Source organism: Triticum urartu, chromosome 7A, assembly GCF_056163025.1.
Source record: "Triticum urartu cultivar PI428250 chromosome 7A, HENAU_Tu73, whole genome shotgun sequence".
NCBI lineage: Eukaryota > Viridiplantae > Streptophyta > Magnoliopsida > Poales > Poaceae > Triticum > Triticum urartu.
In genome coordinates, this window is record NC_141879.1 from 753,659,286 (window position 1) to 753,679,128 (window position 19,843).

A 19,843-nucleotide genomic window follows, 5' to 3' on the forward strand; every position below is an offset into this window, starting at 1 on the left:
TAATGCAGAAAACAAAACAAAAAAACTGAAAAACAATAAAAATAGCAATAATAAGTATTTTGTTGTAAGTAGAAATAAAATAAAATAAATAAAGCAACAAAAAAAACAAAAACAAAAAAAGTGTTTTCAAATTTGAAAACTAATGGCACTAACAGAAAGTTTATAATTTTTTCAAAACTAAAAGCAAAAAGAATTAAAAAAATAAAGGAAAAAACAAAAGAAAATAAATAATGCAGAAAACAAAACAAAAAAACTGGAAAAAAATAGCAACAATAAGTATTTTGTTGTAAGTAGAAACAAAATAAAATAAATAAAGCAACAAAGAAAAAAAAGTGCCAGCTACTGGGCCCCCACGGCCTGAATACGACTAGAAACCCTACCATGGGCCAAGATTCAGGCCCGCAGGAGGCCCAGTAGGCTCACAGGCACACAGCGCAGGGTTAGGTCCGAAAGCCTGCATTTGAGAGGAGCTCGAGAGGGAAGGCGCAGCAGCGCTTATAAACCACTCTCGATCTCTCTCAGCTAGCGAGGTGGGACTAAAGTTTTGGCGTGGGGCAGCACAAGGCCTTTGGTCCCGGTTGGTGCCACCAACCGGGACTACAGGGGGCATTGGTCCCGGTTCGTGGCACAAACCGGGACCAATGCCCCCCTTTAGTCCCGGTTGGTGCCACCAACCGGGACCAAAGGCCTCCTGGTTGGTGCCACCAACCGGGACCAAAGGCCGCCGCTTCCTGCCCTTTGGCTACTGAAAAAAGGCATTTGGTCCCGGTTGGTGGCACCAAGAGGGACTAAAGGGGGGCATTGGTCCCGGTTTGTGCCACGAACCGGGACCAAAGCCTTTCCTATATAACCAAACACTTAGGAAATTTCCCCCCACCCGCCATTCTTCTCTCCAACACCGCCAGGCTGCTGCGCTGCTCCTCGACGCCGGCTGCCCCGACGTCATCGTCGCCTCCCCTACCCACCCGAGGTCGCCGTCGCCGCCCGCTCGCCGTCGCGCGTGCCCTCGCCCGACGCCGTCGCCGCTCGCCGCCCTGCCCCGACGCGTGTCGCACGCCCCGGCCCGCCCGTCGCCGTCGCCCTGCCCCACCCGTCGCCGTCGCCCCTGCCCCGCCCGTCGCCGTCGCCCCGCCCCACCCGTCGCCGTCGCCCCGGCCCGCCCGTCGCCGTCGCCCTGCCCCTCCGTTGGTCCGGCCGGCGCCCCTCCCCTGTTTTTATATATATTATATATGCTTGTGTATATTGCTTCTTTGTGTATATTATGTATATATGTCAGTATATGTATTGTGTATATTGCTTCTTTTCAGATTTTTTTTCATATATATGTCTGTATTTTGTATTTTGCTTTTTTTCATATATATTTTGTATTTTGTATTTCCCTCCGCCGTTGAATCGAGATGCCACCAAGTTCCAGGCTGGGCCCATTGGCACGTTCATTTTGGCGGTTTAAGTAGAATAGTTCCCTGAAGAGCAACAAGTTGGGTTCTTCTCCAAGGTACACCTCGCAAAAGACTTGGAAGTTGCAAATGTTTGACACAGAGTTGGGCCCGATGTCTTGTGGTCTGAGGTCAAAAAAGTGCAAAACATCCTTGAAGAATTTTGAGCTGGGCGGAGAAAAGCCCCGGCTCATATGATCAGTAAACACGATCACTTCCCCCTCCTTGGGTTGAGGTTTTTCCTCTGTCGGGTTAGGAGCACGATAAGACATGACTTTTTCTTGGGCAGATAACCAGTTTTCACGAAGTCAGCCAAGGTGCTTTCGGTGACAATTGATCTGACCCAGTTGCAAGTTACAGGCGCTTTGGGAGCCTTGGGTGCCATTATGCAGATGGAAGCCTGTAACAATATAGAAATTTCCGGTTCAATCTAACCCGGAGGAGAACATTTTACATTCTATTCAAGAGGGCGGCTTACGAAGGGGTCTAATGGCATATGGCTGATTACATCTGGTCAGTTAAGCCGCTATGAATATCAGGAGCAATTGAGTTATTTTAAACCGTCAGGAGCAAGCAAGGCTGACGATCAGTGTTGTCTTCTTAAACCGTCTGCATGGGCTACCGTGGTTAAACAGATTTAACAGAGGCAGTTTTTTGGCTAAGTGTGGAACAAACATGTTTCACAAGTTACAGTTATTATTTTGGATCAAATGGTCGTCCTGAAAAGAAAATTTCTAGACCTAAAACTAGTGCAGAGAAGTTCATACGCTCGAAAGAAGCTTCTGAACAAAGGAAATGGGATCTATTTGCATTCGAGATGGGTGCGAAACAGTCACCGCAGCAGTTCTACACTATTTGAAGATCAGAAAAAGGCGTCGGAGGTGAAATCTATCAAGGGTTCGCAACGGGAAGCGACGAACACTGATGAACTCGAGAAGCTGTAATGCAGATCTAAGGCAGGGGAGGAAAGGAACTTACGGATGCAGACTAGTTGCCGAGGTTTGCCGTTGATCTCTGGTCGGATTCAGGGTGATGCAGCGGCCTGAGTTGGTGAAGACGAGGAGCTCGGCGGCGGCGGCAGAGCTCGAGTGACAGAGAAACAGTGAGAGGAAGAAGATGACTAAAGGGGGAGAATGAAAAAGACTTAGGTCGTGCCTATTTATAAGGAAAGGTTGATTGGGAAGGCGCAAGAAACGAGGAGGCAAGGCATCATTATCCAACGACCCCGACGCCTCGATTTTCGAAATGGTCAATAAAGATAAAGATCCGTTAAAGATATGACGGAATTAAATATAAATCTAATGGATGATGACGTCACGGCGGGTTATCACGGATCCAGAAGATGACGTCACGACGGGTTATAACCTTTACACAAGCAGAAGACAGAAGGCTTTTCTTTAAGGTATTTTAAAATTGACATGAACCGGCTCAAATCAATCTGGGGCCTAATGTTGGGGATATAACTATTTGTATAAGCCGCCCAGGAGGGGCCGGGTTATGCAAAGGTGATTCATCATATGAAGCCCAAGATCAAGCATGAAGATGGCGGTTCAGTAAAGGGTCTAAGGCCCACAGGCGACTTAAGGCCCGTAGTGATAAACCACCGTAATGGTATGACTTGTATCATAAGGTAGAATTAACTAGTCACCAAGCCGGGCACTGTTTATGAGCCGGTCGGGACTCTGTAAGTCGCAGGGCGTCCACCCGTGTATATAAGGGGACGACCCGCTGGCGGCTTAGGGCAAGAAACAACCAATGGAGAGCCGGGCATAGCGTATCTCGCTCCCTGGTCATCGAAACCCTAACAATACCAAACCCAACTAGACGTAGGCTTTCACCTTCATCGTAAGGGGCCGAACTAGTATAAAAAAACTCTCTCGTGTCCCTTGTCCCGATTAACCCCTTTAAGCTTTCTAGTTGCAATGGCCCTACGACTAAGTCCTTTCACGAGGACATCTGCCGTGACAATTCCACGACACCGGGCGTGTATGGTTTCGGGTCTGCAAAAGCATCCGTCGGCTGTCCTGCGTATCATGCTTCCGACCAGATCTTCTTCGACGTGAGCTGTGGTGCATCACCCCAGGGTCGAGGGTACACGTGATGTGTTGCGAACAACGTCCAGCGAAATGGAGACCGGGAGAGCATTAAAAGTTCCACCAAGTAAAGCACCACCCTCTCTTTAGTTTGTGGGCCAGCCACATCATTATTCCGTGATGGAGGAAGACTAGTTTCTGCACCAGAGCATCCAATCGGTGATGAACCACGAAAGCATCTTTAGTTGTGGCCTATGCTGTCTAGGAGAGAACAACAAAAGATGGAAGCGTATCATGTAGAGTAGTTTTGGCATCCAAGAAAGCGTGACGAGATGATGAAAGATTTTGATTCTTCACGAAAGTCTGCATTGCCTCTGCCCTGAGATCGATCAAAGCATATATTCACCTTTGCCTCCTTGGGAACGGAATCATGTAGAGGAGTTTTAGCATCCAATGAAGGCAAACTGTGTGGCTGAACCCAGGCTCACAAGTCACAACCCCGCGGCCATCCATTTCTTGTGTTAAGATCTGTGCATAAAATTTCTCCTGAAAGAAATAACATATGGAGTCCGTACTTTCTAGGTCCACTAAACTTTTGAACTGTAGTGTGTAAAAGAAATTCAGATTTTTTGGCGCAGCATAATTATATAAAATGAGATTCCCTTATGAAGCCATATTATTTTTAGTAGTTACCGGTACGCGAAAAAAAATCCAATTTTGTATGCACGTAGTTCAAAAGTTATTTTGACCTAGGAAGTTTAAAGTCTATTTTATTCTGTTTGGGAGGAAAAAAATAGAAAATTCTTAACAATAAAGTTAATTAGCTAGCATAGATCTCAACACAAATATGGACGACCCAAATAAGGGGTACACCTGAACCCGGGTTTAGGAAGTCTGATTTTTTTTTTGAGAAAGAAGGAAGTCGACTCTTAGCTCCAAGGAAGAGTGGTGAGATGATGAACAATACTCTCCAGGAAAGCATTCATTACCTCTGAGATCTATCCAAGCATATATTCACCTTTGTCAAAGCACTCAATTCGGTGTACTCAACGAATATATGCTTTCTTCCTTCTCCGGGGTGGTATGCTTTTCCTTGTAGGTGCTAGCTAGTTCTCTGCTTCATATACCCATCTCGAATGTTGAGTTGTTACCTCCAACCACACAACAAACAACGTAACCTACGGTAGAGAGAGAGAGAGAGAGAGAGAGAGAGCGCTTCCAGGAGAACAAACAAACAATGGCGGAGTTCGCGCTTGGGCTGACCAAGACGGCGGTGGAGGGGACCTTGAGTAGGGTGAAGTCGGTGATAGAGGAGGAGAAAAAACTCAAGGAGAAGGTGCAGAACGACCTGGTGTTCATCACCGCCGAGTTTGAGATGATGCAGTCCTTCCTCAACGCCGCCAGCAACAAGGAGCGCGCCAACAAGAATCAAGTGGTGCGGACCTGGGTGAGGCAGCTCCGTGACCTGGCCTTCAGCGTCGAGGACTGCGTCGAGTTTGTTGTCCATCTGGACAACAAGTCGGCATGGTGGTGGCGCATGGTGCCATCCTGCGTGGGACCGCCACGGCACCTGGACGATGCGGCTGCCCAGATTAGGCAACTCAGGGCCAGGGTCGAGGATCTCAGCCAGAGGAACAATCGCTACAACCTCATCGGTGACTCTGGCTCAGACTCCAAGGCCATCATGGTGGTGGAGCAGCCGACCACGGCCATCACCAACAAATCAGCATTCGACGCTCTATGTGAGGTGTGGGAGGCCACGGGGAAGTGGCGTGGCATGGGCGACCTCGAGAAGTTGATCAATAGTGAAGGCAATGACCTTCAGGTGATCTCGGTATGGGGAAATGCAGGAGCTGATGCTGATCTCGGAATGACGCCCATTTTCAACAAGGCGTACAATGACTCGGGCATCTGCCAAGAATTCGAAAGTCGCGCCTGGGTAAAGCTCATGACCCCTTTCAACCTTGATGAGTTCCGCAAGAGTTTGCTCACACAGGTACGCGCAGCCTCAAACAAAGCAAATGACTTATGCCCAAGGATGAAAACATCGGTGGACATGGAAGATTATCTCATGCAGCAACTCATGGGTGGGCACCGGTATCTTGTCATCCTTGAAGGAGTAACCACTATGGCAGAGTGGGGTGTCATCAAATTGTACCTACCAGATAGTAAGAACGGCAGCAGGATCGTCCTGTCGACAAAGCAGTTACAGACTGCACTTTTCTGCGCTGGGAAGCCTTACCAAGTGTCAGACTTGACACAATTCACCAATCATCAATCTCTTCTTGCCTTTTCCAACAAGGTAAACCACAAACCACATAATTACGTCCATGTAAATCATTACATAGTAACATATATGCACTGATTATTACATAACAAATATCTATAGTTTGTTATTTAAATATTGATGTAACTTTAATAGGCATGCCTTTTACAAGTAGATAGTAATATATGGTCTAGTGCATTCATTATTACAAATACCCATAGTCTGTTCTTTAAGTTAAATTCGATGCAATTCAAAGGTTATGTCAGAAATGATCGCATATTATATCACACTTTGTACATTAGCATCCACATACAGGCGAACAATTGATCTAAATATCTTTATGGTCTAATATGTACTATTACCGTTACCTTCAAAAATATCGATTTCTATTTGTCTATGTATGTGTGGAGTTTGCTATAATTTTTTAAGGTGGTGTACTTCAGAACGGAAATAAGAATTTCCACCCTTGATTTCTTTACATTAAATAGTATATCTCTAAAAGAAAGGTGGTCTATATAGGTGAATTATTATTGAACTGATTGTCTAGTAGTTGTGTATATATCTATTATCTAGGGCATTTCTGTAGGGCATGCAGTAGGTGTGAGATAAGAAAAACGACGAAACCGGCTTTGAATAATGAGCTGGATAGTAACACTAGGTCTTGATGGTTATTTCCTTGTCGAACCTACCTAGGCTTTGAATAATAGCAAAACAGAACACCGGAAGGTTAATTGCGGTGAGGTATATAATTTAATCTAGGTTGAAGTGGGTAAAAAATCTTCTGCATGGTTAACTTAACCTATGGGACATTTACTCTTAACCGTTAAATGAACAAAGAAAATGGAACCTAAGTTGGATTGATGAGGATTAATCATTGCCCCCTAGCTAGTTTAACAGTTATGTTTCTTATTTGCAGGCTCTTAGGTGTTGCAGTGGTAAGGGTGAATTTATTTGGCAAATACGATGCCGTGGTGTTGTTTCCGTGTGGGGGATTGATGATCCCAAATCAACCGTCATCTATGAAGTGTATGCTAGCATAATGTATAAGTCGAAACAATTTGAAGGAGTGGAATTTGGACGGCATAGCTGGGTCGACGTACCCTATAAAATTGATTCGGAGGAATTTGATTTGGAGGTCTTGGCTCGGCGCTTACTTATCCATTTTCGCTCAGAAGACCTCCAAGTAGAAGCGATTGCAGAGGTTGGTAAGATGAGAGACCCAGACCTAACTCGAGAGTGTTGTAGGTTTCTGCGCGAAGAAGATTGCCTCGTTGTTATTAACGGTCTGCGGTCTACACATGACTGGGACCGTATCAAAGCTGCCTTGTTATCTGAGCCTATCAGGGGTTGTATGGTTATCATTGCAAATGAAGAGAGTGTCGCCACACACTGTGTGGATGAGGAACATGCGGCTCTCAGCATGAAGAAAGATCTGGAAGCAGACCCAGTGCTTCGTCCCTTGATAAAGGTGAGTTGATGCACGTTTACTCATAATTAAGCAAGCCCATCATCCTCAAAACTCATGTTCTTCTCGGTTTAACTGTTATGTACGTTTACTTGTAGTGTTGTCATCAACTCTATGGAACTGGAGGCAACAGAACTTCTCGCAGGGGTCACGTTTTGTCCACCAGAAAGGAAGAAGCACGTAACTGGAATGAAATTCGTAATGATGTGAGGCGGGATGAAGTATTGCTCCGCCTGAGGCAACCAGCTGGTGTGATCTCCTTGTGGGGGACTGCTGGTGCTGGGAAATCTACTGCAGTCAGAAGCGCGTACTATCTCTTTATGCGTTTTTATGAGATGAACTGGGAACTGGATTATGAAGAGGAATCACAAACTGATAATAGAAAAAATAGTAGTATGTACAGCTGGGTCGATGTGCCTCATCCATTCAATTTGACGGTGTTCTTTCAGCTCTTACTTCTGGACTTTCACTCGTATGATCTTCGAGCTAAGGAGTCTGCTGCAATTAGTATGATGGAAGGCCAAGACCCAATTCAATGGTGTCGCGAGATGCTGCATGAAGAGAAATGCCTCGTTGTTATTGATGATCTACGCTCCACACATGACTGGGATTTGATAAAAAATGCCTTGTTATCCGAGCCTAACATTAATAATGGGCGTGTCATTGTCATTACGAATGAAGAAGCCGTCGCCAAATATTGTGCAGATCAAGTGATCAAGGTCGAAGATTTTGAACCTAACCCGACCCTTTCTCCCATCTTAAAGGTGTGTTTGATTACTCTAATATATAAGCTTACTATAGCTACTACTAACTTACTTGTTGCATGTACCGAACCGCTCCTGCCGATGCAATCGCGCGACCAAGTCTCGATGCACCGCACCACAGAAAGCTTTTTTTTAAAAAAAAAAATGCACCCCGGCCTCTGCATCGACGATGCATGTTGCCATATTATTAATTATGTTGCCATATTATTAATTATCCACAAAGACAATACAAGGTGATACATCAATAAGCCTAAAGCCATCATCTTGGCAACACTGTTGCTACTCCTATCCTCTTGATGAAGGCGTGCCGAATGTCCGGGCCTAATACCACACAGACATTGCACCAAAGCCTAACATCTAAAGCCGGGTGTCCCTTCCAAGCCACTATCTGGATTAAGTCCCACACCGGTCTGGCACACTCCCAGTGAGCACCGCACACTGCAAGGGTCGTCACCTCCATCTTCCCTCGGTCCATCCTCGGAGCGGAAATGATGCACCTACCTTGCCAGGCCTCTCTGCCATCAACGCCATCAGCCAGACAACTTCCTTCTCCTGCGCGAGTCCATCTCCAATAAGCGCCCGTCGCCGAACCTCCCCGGCTCCATGCCGCCGGGATCCGCCGTCAGCCTTGCGGTAGATGTAACACCGCTCCTCCTCTTGTCCCCTCCAGCCAACACGTGATCCAAAATGATGCCTCCAGGAGGGACAACGACATCGAAGGTGCCATCATCGTCCGATCCGGTAGACCTAGATTTAGGGTTTCCCCCGGAGCATCACGAGTGAGGCGCCATGACCTACAACAACAATGATGCCTCAAGAAGGGAACGGCGTCATAGACGCCGCCATCGTCAGCCATGACCGTAGTTGGCACGATTTTCACCGGAAATCACGCCCCCCTGATCTCGCAGCTGACTGAAACCGAACGGAGCTTTGCCGTGAAGACCAAAGCCGTCGTCGGCACGCCGGCAGGGAGCCTCCAGCCGCCCCTCACCGGTCCTCCACGCGCCACCGGTTGCCACGCCGGGGCGGATCTGGACAGGACGCCAGATCTGTGGCTTCCGTCACCCATCTCTAGGCATACACTCCACCGAGGGGAAGAGCACCATGCCGGCCATGGATCTGGCCGCCGCCGCATAGGCATGGGAGGCCGCCCTACCCGCTGATTGCGGATCCAACACCGGAGTCGCCCCTGTCGCCTCCGGGTGATCCCGCAGCACCGCCGCGTCCGGCCCTCCTCGCGCAGGATGAGGCACCGCAGCACCGCCGCCGGACCTGCACGCGCGCTGTCGCGTTCATCCGGGGCACCGGATGAAGGCGACTCCGCCGGCCGAGAACGCCAGCCAGCGCCGAGCCCTCGTGCGAGGAGGAGATGGGGCCCCGCTACCGCCAGCACCTACCGGGCTTTACCCGGCGGCGTGGACCGGCGGCGGCGAGGGGAGAAGAGGGGCAGGGGGAGGGGGACCTAAGGCGCCGGCGGCTAGGGTTGCCCCCTCGGTCGCTCGTTGGGGGAGCGACGCGAGAGGGTTGTCAATCAAAATCGTCTAAGACGTACTATCACCGGTCCTCCACGCGCCACCGGTTGCAGGAAGCTAGCTAGTTACAAACTCACTATCAAGCTGATTGATTCTTGCCGGAGACACACGCACGCGAACATAGATATTGGATGGCCTATCCCGTATTAATTTGTATTGCCTTCACAAAATTTGTATGGCCTATATTCCCGTAATTGCTCCAATTCTGTGATCTAAAGCAGCTCTAAGAATTCCGTCTTTGATTTACAGGGATGTAGATATGGACGCAAGGAGGCTTCTCGCTTATTCTCCAATAGAAGGGAAGAGGCACGTGGCTGGACAGTTCCTACATTTAAACTTCTTGGGCGTCAGAGTATAGCCGCCAATGCCCTTTCACACTGCATTGTGTTGGGCCATTTGGATCCTGATAGTTCTTGTGTAATCTCCGTGTGGGGGATTGCTGGTGTTGGGAAATCAGCTGTCGTCAGAAATGTGTACAGTCATATAATGCTTGGTTTAACACACCAATTGAAGGCCGAGAATGGGGAACGTAGATGGGGTTTTTACCAAAAGGGATATACAATGTACAGCTGGGTGTATGTGCCACATCCGTTAAATTTGGTGGACTTGTCCAGTCGCATGCTTCTGGATTTCCAGTCAGATAATCCTCAAGTCAAGGAAAATACAGCGGTTGGTATTATGGAAGGCCAAGACCCAATTCAAGTCTGTCGTAGGATTATGTGTGAAGAGAAATGCCTCATTGTTATTGATGGCTTACAATCCAAAGATGATTGGGACCATATCAAAGCAGCCTTCTTACCAGAAACTACTAAATCTTGTATTATTGTCATTACAAATGAAGCAAGCGTCGCTCAACACTGTGTAGATAATATGGAAGATAGAGTGGTCAATGTCAAATGTCTTGAAGCTGATGCGGCCCTTAGTCTCTTAAAAAAGGTGTGTCACTCTCAACCATGCATTGGCATACTATACTTAATCTCGTGTAGCTACTTTCTTTTTGGGTACATATAGTGTATATAATATGCACCTGAGGTGTTTTTAGGATTGTTTGAATAAAATTTACAATTGGTATACACTTATTTATGATATTTTTGCCAAACATCACACGAAACAATGATGGTATCATGATTTTCTGTTTATGTGTGTGTGTTGTGTGGGGGGGGGGGGGGGGGGGGGTTGTGAATATGGCAGAGAAGCAAGCAACATAGTGATTGAGCTAGATGAACATGCCGATGATAGGGAGGGATTGGATTTAATCAACCCAAATGATAAGTACCACACGTGTGGCACGATGTAACATCGCCCTCATGTTTTAATAACTAAAATTGCCATTCGAAAAAAATACCCCCAAAAAAAAATTGAAACTTGCCATCCGAACCGAAAGTTGCCATGCTTCACAACTAAAGTTGCCATCCTCGGGTTAGTAAAATTGCCATCAAAAAACGTCAGGGCGGAATTGCTTCGTGCCACATGTGTGCCACTTATCAGGGTCCTTAATCAAACCAGAGGAAACGCATGGACTGCAACATAACGAAGGGGCCAGGGGTAGTTTGGGATTTTCTATCTGATTTGTTATCAGGTCATTTCGTGTGAAGTTCGTCGATTACTTACGTTTATAGCAAGAATCTGTGACCTAAGAAGATCGGTAACACTAAATTGAGCACCTGAAAGAAAAACTACTCCCTCCGTCATGGTTTAGAAGGCGTGCTTAGAAATTCTCTGTGACCTAGGTGGTTATCTATTGGTCGTGAGGTGGGCTAAAAAATAGCATTCACAGTACGCATGCATATATGAATAGTATATCGGAGTACTAATTAGCTACTAGAAATAAATGCAATGCGCCCTAAACCTTGTCTATTGTGGAAACGCACGCAAATTTAACTATGCCTTCTGAACCGTGACAAAGGGAGTAATTGAAATCAAAAGCCCACTTAAATATCGGAGACATTCCATGTGGTTTTTACAGCAACTAAATACGGGTTTTTTATTTAATAAGGATAATAAAAAAATTATGCATGAACATATACAGATAAAGACAAAACTGTGTGTTGCATCCAGTGGCTTGTCCTGATTAAAGGGACCACCACCAACAAGTCCAATTATTTTTAGGATAGTACGGAAATAACACCCCTTAGAGCATCTACATCTGGGCACCCTAACCCCCCCCCCCCCCCCCCCACCTCATACGCCCGGGCGGACGGCCGGTCAGTGACCGGTCAAAAATAACCGACCCAGACGGCCGCCTCAAATAGGGCCTCAAACGCCTGGGCTGACCGGCACCCCTCATATCCAGCCCAATTATGGGGCGGATAGGGGAGGCCCGGGCGCGTCCGCCACGTTGGACAGACGATGGGGTCCCACACGGAATCGCCCGAAAACTCAACAGTACGATGGGTGTTTCCCCGGGGAGGGGGGGGGGGGGGTGAACGCCGCATGACGCCGCTCCGGCTCGCCGCCCATGGCCAAAGTCTAGCTATTTAAGCCGGACGGCATCCCCAACCCTCGCCACATCCACCTCCTTCCTCTCCTTGCCGCCAGCCCAAGCCCATCCATCTCTCTCTCTCTCGCTCCGTCGCTCTTCCCACGCCGTCCGGCTTTGCCATGGCCTGGCAAAAGAGGACGACATATACTATGCTCACGCCGGAGCGCCGGTTCCAGATTGAGGAGGAGATCCGGGTGAGGCGCGCTGCCCGCATTGCAGCCAGCCTGCCTCCGGACTCACCGGAGCTGGAGGATGAGGAGGAGCAGCAACCGGTTTCGATGGAGGTGGCGGATCCGAAGGAGGATGAGGCGGAGGAGCCGAAGGACGAGTTGGTGCCGGCTCCGGGCTTCGGCATGGAGGACGCGGAGGCGGAGTTCGCGGCCGCCCAAGTGGCGGAGATGGTGGAGCAGTAGGCCATCCTGGAGTCCATCCAGGATGAGACCTATGTCGAGGTCAACCAGCAGTTCATCCGGCAGGACGGGCGGTGACCGACGCGCTTTTCGCCAAACTTTGACGCGGAGGCGGAGGCGGAGGATGAGGCGGAGCAGCCTAAGGAGCCGGAGTTGCGGCTGCCTCCCATGTACCAGGAGCCGGGCACGGAGATAGTGGACATCTCCGACAAGAATTAGGGTAGTATAGGTTGATCTACATAGGATTTCCTTGTTTGCATGTTTTGTTTGTATGGATTTAAGGTTTTAAATATGAGGTAGCCGAGCGCGACCGCGGGCGTTTGAGGGCCCGGATTTTGCTGTCCGCGGCTGTAGATGCTCTTAGCTAGGGTCGGGTTTAGATGCGTGTCAGCATGATGCCATCCATATGTTTCTGATCAATTGTTAATTAATCATGGCAGTAAGAGAACACCAAGAGTTAACAAAAATTACAACCAGTGCCCATTTAATTTGGGGGAAAAGTAATTTCGAGCGTCAACTCTTTTGAAAGTGTTGAAATGCTCCCCAAGTTCCGAAACCAACAAAACTCAGTCCCTTAATTTTTAAAACTGGATAAGTTTAGTGGCCTTGAGCCGCTTCGGATGGTTTCCTCATGATGTGAGTGGTTTTCAACTCAAACTGACAAGTGCGGGCCCCACCACATCCACGTACGTAGTATTTTCAATTCGATTCATGCTTATCTCTCCAGTTGCATGTAGGGCATCTCCAGCCGTTCGCCCCCCCAGGACGTCTAAATAGAGCGGCCTGGGGGCGTGCCGGCGCTAGTTCGGTCCCTGGGGGCGACCTAGCGCCCAGTCACGTCCCCACGCGCCGGCTCCAGGATGCAGGAATTTGAAACTTGGTCATTCCCGCTCACAAAGACGCCGCAAATCCGGCGATCGGACATAGTCTGGCGTTACAAAAAACAGAGTTCGCGTGCGCAATGATTCACTTGGCGGGGTCGGCTCCAGGCGTTGGCGGAGTCGGCGTGCGCGGGCTCGGTGGTGCCGGAGCTGCTTCGGTGCTGGGCTGTGTCGGCGCGGCTTCGGCACTGCTGGGCGGCGACGTAGAGGCGTCGTTTGGGCTTGGCGTCCGGGTGGTCGTGGGCGTCGTGGGCGTCGTCGGCGTCGTCGGCGTTGCCGTCGGCACCTCGTTCAGGATGAGGCCGCGCTGCACCAGGTACCACGCCTTGAGCTTCTCGTCGTTGCTCTGGAGCATGTCCGCCCCGCTCATCAGAAAAGCCATGTCAGTGTTCCTCTTCTTCGCGGCGACGTTCGTCCGGAGCAGGTCGAGTTTGATGGCGTTGTTCTTCATCAGCGACGACCACCGCGCCTCGGTCTTCTCTTCGCGCAGGACGGCCCGGCCTTCCCGTCGGCGAGGCAATGCTCGATGGACTCCTACACTCACGCGGTTGCCGCGTCGGCGTTTTTCCCCTTCTTCGCCAACTTGTGGCCGTCCGGCCGCCCCTCTGACGCACCCGGAGTCGGCGCGTCCGGCTTGTATGTCTCCTTGGCCTTGTCGAGGGCACGCCAGACTTCCGCCCACTTCTCGCACTTGTCAATGCGCTTGTAGACGTGGAGGTGCTTGAAGTCGGCGTCTTGGTTGTCGCCCCGATACATGGCGAACATACGTAGCAGCTGATCCTCGACGCTGGCGCCGCTCTCCGGGCGAGCCGCGATCTCCTCGACGATTCCATGCCATTTGTTGCACGCCAACTGGACACGGCCCCAATGGTTCGCCATCGCCTTGGAGCCGCGCTGCATGTAGACGCCTTTGAAGTAGGGGTCGACGAGCTTCCGTTCGTCGAACTCGGCCTTGATGCGGTCCCAGTACGTCCCCAAGCTCTGGTTCGCGCCGGTGGTCGGGTCGAGGCAGACGACTTTCCATGCTTCGGCGAGGCATTCCTCCTCCTTGGACGTCCACTTGATGCGCGGTTCACCTGACCTGGCCGCCCGCTTCTTCTTCTTCTGGCGCCCCTTCGCCGGAACAGGAGCCGGCTCATCCTCCTCCTCCTCCTCCTCCTCGGGTTCCTGCGCGTCCTCGCCGTAGACGTAGCCGAGCTCGGCCTCCATGTCGCCGCTGAGATCCACTACCTCGTCCTGGGTGGCGAACCCGGGAGAGGCGGCGGCCGCGGTCGATCCTGTCGCGATGATGTCGTCCATGTCGGCCCCCGTGTCGTCGGCATCGCCGAGGTGCGAGAAGGGCAGAGGTCCACGGTAGAGATGGGGCGTCGGCGTGGACGCGTAGGAGGCGGGCGGCGAGTAGTTGTATGGAGGGTACTGCACGCCGACGAAGGCGGGCGAGGGTGTGCGCGTAGCGGGGTGGCCATGAGGGAAGGTCACGTTCGGGTTGAACCCACCGTGCGCGTCGCCGTCGGCGTAGCCGGGCGATGATGAACCCCATGGAGATCCGGCGCCTTGCTGTCCCCAGGACGCGTACTGGGCGTGGCTGACGACGGGTGGATTCATCCCCGCCTGGTCAACCGATGAGGAAGACGCTGCCAAGCGTGCCGTGTTGTCGCGGGCCTTCTTGGCGATGGCTCTGTTCCGCCTGTCGGCGGTGACTGCTTCGCGCCGCTGGACTTCCACCCTCCACTCGGCGTTCGACATGCCCGGCGGCTTCGATGGCGGCGCCCTCGGCTTCCTCTGCTTCGGCTGGACCACGGCGCCAGTCGCGTTTGCCGCCGCGCGCGGCATGGTGTACTTCTTCGGCGGCATGGCGGCGACTGGAAGGCGAGTGGGAGGGGGTTTGGCGGGAGAAAGGGGAAGAATGGCGGGAGGAAGGCGAGCGAATGGGAGAGATGCGAGGGAAAAGCGTCAACAAACGGCGGGAAAATGCCCTCGGGTCGCTTCCAGGGTGGGGCCACGCGCCTTTTTCGCTTGCGCCGGCTCCCCAAGCGCCCCCAGGGCGCCGGGTTCGGCCTGGGTCCGCCGGCACTAGTTTTGACCCGAGCCGGCGAAAAACGGTCTTCTGAGAGCGCGACTAGGGCCTTTTTTTGGCGCCGGCGCGGCAAAATCGCCTGGGGAGGCCCTGTTGGGGGCGAGGCTAGAGATGCCCTAAGACCCACCTGCAAGGAGCACCTTCAACCTCTAAACGGTTCGTGTGTCGGCGCCTTCCGCTGGAGAAGACGATGCCGATGCTCCTAAGCTTGCGGACGACCAAGCCCGGCTCAGAAGGCGGCACGCACTCCCGGCTCCGCTCCAGCCGCGGCGGATCTGCTTCTTGCTTGAGCCCGTGCGCGCCTCCATGATGCCACTCGTGCTGGGTTGCCGCTGTTGCTCTATTCATGTGGTGTGCGTGATGTGCTGGGTGTGGGACGGCGACGAGCTTCTTGCACGTGATAAGCTGGGCGGCGTAGTTACGGGACCCATCAACTCGAGGGTAGCGCGGCGGACATGCACGAAGGTGCGGGCCGGCGGGATGGCTGGAGGCCGGATTCTCAATGCAGAGACGCCGTCTGGGTAGCCACCGGCCACGCCGAGCGAGTCATAGGGCGCCACGGCTGCATTCTGTGTACACAGACCCAGTCACAACCACCCAAACACTGAACTTATCCGGTTTGAGAACTTAGGGATCATTTCTATACCTTCAAATAAGTTGAAGGACGAAAAATATTTTGTCGTTTTCTAGCAATGCATGCGGATGCAGTACAATTTATGTTTTTAGAAGTTAACCTACTTTGGATTTGTTTAGGTGATTGCCAAGGAATTGATAAATTCAGAGGAGGAGAAGAAGCTTTCAACACTTATCATGGCCAAGTGTGGTGGAATTCCCAAGGTTATAACCATTCTTGGTGAATACTTAAAGTCAAGCCAGCTTCAGTATAAGTTGTTGTATGAGTTGAAGAATATAAATGATGACTTTATGGTCAAGTTGGAGACCAACCCCAAGTTCTATAGTTTAAGTGGCCTATTGTTTTGGATGCGCCGGTACTTTGACGCTTGCCCAGATTCACTCAAGCCGTGCATCTTCTATCTGCCAGCGTTCCCTGTAGACCAACAATTTTTCATCAGGCGAAGGCGTTTGGTGAGGCGGTGGATTGCTGAAGGTTTCTCCAGGGACACATCCGGGAGTACCATGGAGGAGAATGGGGAAAGGTTATTCTCTGAGCTCGTGGATTTGAGCATAATCCAGCATCAAGGAAGCAAGGGTCTGTGCCAAGTCAATGGTTTCTTCCATGAGTACATCACGTCGCGTCCAATGGAAGATAACCATGTTACTGCATTGGAGGGGCATTGCAGCCTCAACACTCAACATGCAGGACAACACCTCACCATAAGAAATAGCTGGGACCGAGATGAGACTGTATTTGGGGGCATTGACTTCTCCCGACTACGGTCTCTGACAGTGTTTGGTGAGTGGAAATCATTCATGGTCTCTGAGAAGATGAGCCTGGTTCGGGTGTTAGATCTGGAGAACACGTCAGGAGAAGGAGAAGGAGAAGGTGTGACAAATGATGGGCTAAAGCATATCGTGGAAGTACTGACCCGCCTCAAGTTCCTCTCCCTTCGAGGATTGAAAAAGATCAGTCGTCTGCCAGATTCATTGGGTAGTCTGAGGCAGCTACAGACTCTAGATGTCAGAGAAACCTCCATAGTCACACTGCCACAGGCTGTCGTCAAGCTACAGAAGATGCAATACATTCGTGCCGGCACATCTGATGGCAAAACAGCATTGAGGCCACGTAGTTTGGTATCCTGGTTGTCCAAGTTGCACAGACGACGATGTCGCCTTGATAATGGCGGTGTTGCGGTTCCTGCAGGAATTGTGAACACCGTGGCCTTGCATACTCTTGGTGTTGTCAATGTCAGTGCTGCTGCAGGTGGGAAGGCCTTCCTCAAGGATCTTAAGAAGCTTACCCAGTTGCGCAAGCTGGGGGTGTGCGGCATCAATGGTGACAACTGGGAGGACTTGTGTTGTGCCATCTCGGGTCACCTTCCTCATCTCGAGTCCTTGTCGCTGCAACTGGAAAATGATAATCAAGGTTTCGTAGCTAATTTGGATCACATCTGCGAGTCACCCAAGACCCTCAAGAGCCTTAAACTGTACGGGGGGAATGTACGCGTATTGCCAGCCTGGATCCTGCAGTTTGAGAATCTCAAAAAGGGTAATCTTGAGCTGACCATATTAACCCAACAGGACAATGACAAACTTGAATATTTGCCACATCGAAGCATCGTACGTCGTCTTTGTGTCAAGCCTGTAGAAGATTGCCTTCTCCGTGTTGGTAAGCGGCCAGAAGAGGGTATACGTCCCTCTGCCCTTAATGAGAGCTTCAGATTTCAGGTCCTCGAGATTGATTGCACCTCCAGTTTACATGTACAGTTCGGAATATACTTTGTGGAGTCTATTGAGGTGCTTATGGTTCGTTGCTCTAGTGGGTCATCTTTGCGGATTTCTGGGCTACGGAGACTAGAGAAACTCAAGGAGGTGTGCCTTGACGGTTCCTACAGTGACCAACTCAAGCAAGACTTGCAGCGCCAAATTTCAGAGCATCCAAACGAGCCTCTCTTGAAGGAGCTCTAGGAAACATGCACGGCACGCTCGTATTGAGAGAGACTTCCAGGCACGTGTACGCGCGCTGCCAGCATTTCTTTTATTTGTTTGTTTTTTTGACGCGACATTTCTTTTATTTTCCCACAACTATGTATGTTGGACTACATGTATGTGTCTTGTATATACCCCCTCCGTTACATAATGTAGTGCCTATAGTTTTTTTTTCAAGAAGTCAAACTTTGCAAACTTTGACCAAGTTTATAAAGAAAAAAATTTATATCATCTACAATAGCAAAAATATATAATGTGAAACTACATCTTATGATGAATCTAGTGATATATGTTTCGCACTCTAGATGTAAATATTTTTCTGCAATGCCATATGAGAGAAATTAAATGTACATCTCCCCATGTGCTGTCCCATCGACTTTATCTATATCTATACCTACTAATAAAGCAAGATGATATTCTTGGTTTCGTCCCGCGTAGGTGGTTTTATTAGTTTTGGACTCCTCTTCTTATCCTTCTGATCCGACGTTACACATCCTACATTACGTTCCTTATTGGTTTCGGACGCCTCCTACATAAGTTTCTTTCCTGTCTGCTTCTGTCGACCTCAGTCCGTCCATTTTGGAAATTGTGTGCTCGCATTTTTGTGTTCAATAGTCCCATCTTGCTCTATTAGACTGATTCTGATCAATTTGTATAGGTTTACAAATTATGTATAATATCAATTAGCCTCCTCAAGAACCAACAAACAGACCGCCAATACAGAGAAAAGAACAATGACAGATTTTGAGAATCAGAGACAAGGGAAGCGAACGAAGGAACAAATCAATAATGAAGTTACACTGCATCAAGCCGAACATGGCCACGGAAGTCTGTGCAGGCCCGCAACGAGGTGGACGAGCTGATGCTCGCGTCCATGCCAGACATGGGGTTGGCGGAGCTCCTGCCTTTGCCATGAAGGGCTTGGTTATGGACGAAGGATGGTGCAGGGCCTCACTACCGGGCGTCCTGCAGGTGCATGGCCAGAGCTCGACGGTGGGAGGACCGGCAGCGGGGAAGCTTCGGCGGCGCTGGGTCCCGTGGAGGTCAACAATTCCATGGCATCTCGGGTCCCCTACCACAAAGAGACCCATGGAGGGTGAGAGGGAGATGATACTAATAAAGCAAGATGATATTCTTGGTTTCATCCCGCGTAGGTGGTTTTATTAGTTTTGGACTCCTCTTCTTATCCTTCTGATCCGACGTTACACATCCTACATTACGTTCCTTATTGGTTTCGGACGCCTCCTACATAAGTTACTTTCCTGTCTGCTTCTGTCGCTCAGTCCGTCCATTTTGAAAATTGTGTGCTTGCATTTTTGTGTTAAATAGTCCCATCTTGCTCTCTTAGACTGATCTTGATCAATTTTTATAGGTTTACAAATTATCTATAATATGAATTAGCCTCCTCAAGAACCAACAAACAGACAGCCAATACAGAGGAAACAACAATGAGAGATTCTTAGAATCAGAGACATGGGAAGGGAACGAAGGAACAAATCAATAATGAAGTTACACTGCATCAAGCCGAACATGGCCACGGAAGTCTGTGCAGGCCCGCAACGAGGTGGACGAGCTGATGCTCGCGTCCATGCCAGACATGGGGTTGGCGGAGCTCCTGCCTTTGCCATGAAGGGCTTGGTTATGGACGAAGGATGGTGCAGGGCCTCACTACCGGGCGTCCTGCAGGTGCATGGCCAGAGCTGGACGGTGGGAGGACCGGCAGCGGGGAAGCTTCGGCGGCGCTGGGTCCCGTGGAGGTCAACAATTCCATGGCATCTCGGGTCCCCTACCACAAAGAGACCCATGGAGGGTGAGAGGGAGATGATACTAATAAAGCAAGATGATATTCTTGGTTTCGTCCCGCGTAGGTGGTTTTATTAGTTTTGGACT

General features: G+C 50.1%; 2 protein-coding genes and 1 pseudogene across 3 annotated transcripts in view; 2 read left to right on the forward strand and 1 right to left on the reverse strand.

The window, feature by feature from the left end:
* LOC125521371 (disease resistance protein RGA2-like) overlaps window positions 1-19,843 on the forward strand; it is a 57,769-nt pseudogene that overhangs the window by 23,199 nt on the left and 14,727 nt on the right. The window lies entirely within an intron of this gene.
* LOC147962879 (uncharacterized) lies at window positions 4,638-18,117 on the forward strand. Its single transcript, XM_087535868.1, has 5 exons — window positions 4,638-5,771; window positions 6,652-7,203; window positions 7,299-7,964; window positions 9,746-10,432; window positions 16,100-18,117. Exons 1-5 carry the CDS (start codon window positions 4,707-4,709, stop codon window positions 17,930-17,932), a joined length of 4,803 nt encoding a protein of 1,600 aa, XP_087391994.1. The 5' UTR covers window positions 4,638-4,706; the 3' UTR covers window positions 17,933-18,117.
* Window positions 13,810-15,123, reverse strand: LOC147962880 (uncharacterized). The gene has a single exon (XM_087537712.1). The coding sequence runs from the start codon at window positions 15,121-15,123 to the stop codon at window positions 13,810-13,812; it is 1,314 nt and encodes a 437-aa protein (XP_087393838.1).

Excerpts from the sequence above, each read along its gene's own strand:
- LOC147962879 (XM_087535868.1), top strand. The coding sequence starts at position 4,707 with ATGGCGGAGTTCGCGCTTGGGCTGACCAAGACGGCGGTGGAGGGGACC. Across the intron at positions 7,204-7,298 it reads TGCTTCGTCCCTTGATAAAG|TGTTGTCATCAACTCTATGG; the intron begins GTGAGTTGATGC and ends GTTTACTTGTAG. Across the intron at positions 7,965-9,745 it reads CCCTTTCTCCCATCTTAAAG|GGATGTAGATATGGACGCAA; the intron begins GTGTGTTTGATT and ends TTTGATTTACAG.
- LOC147962880 (XM_087537712.1), bottom strand. The coding sequence starts at position 15,123 with ATGCCGCCGAAGAAGTACACCATGCCGCGCGCGGCGGCAAACGCGACT.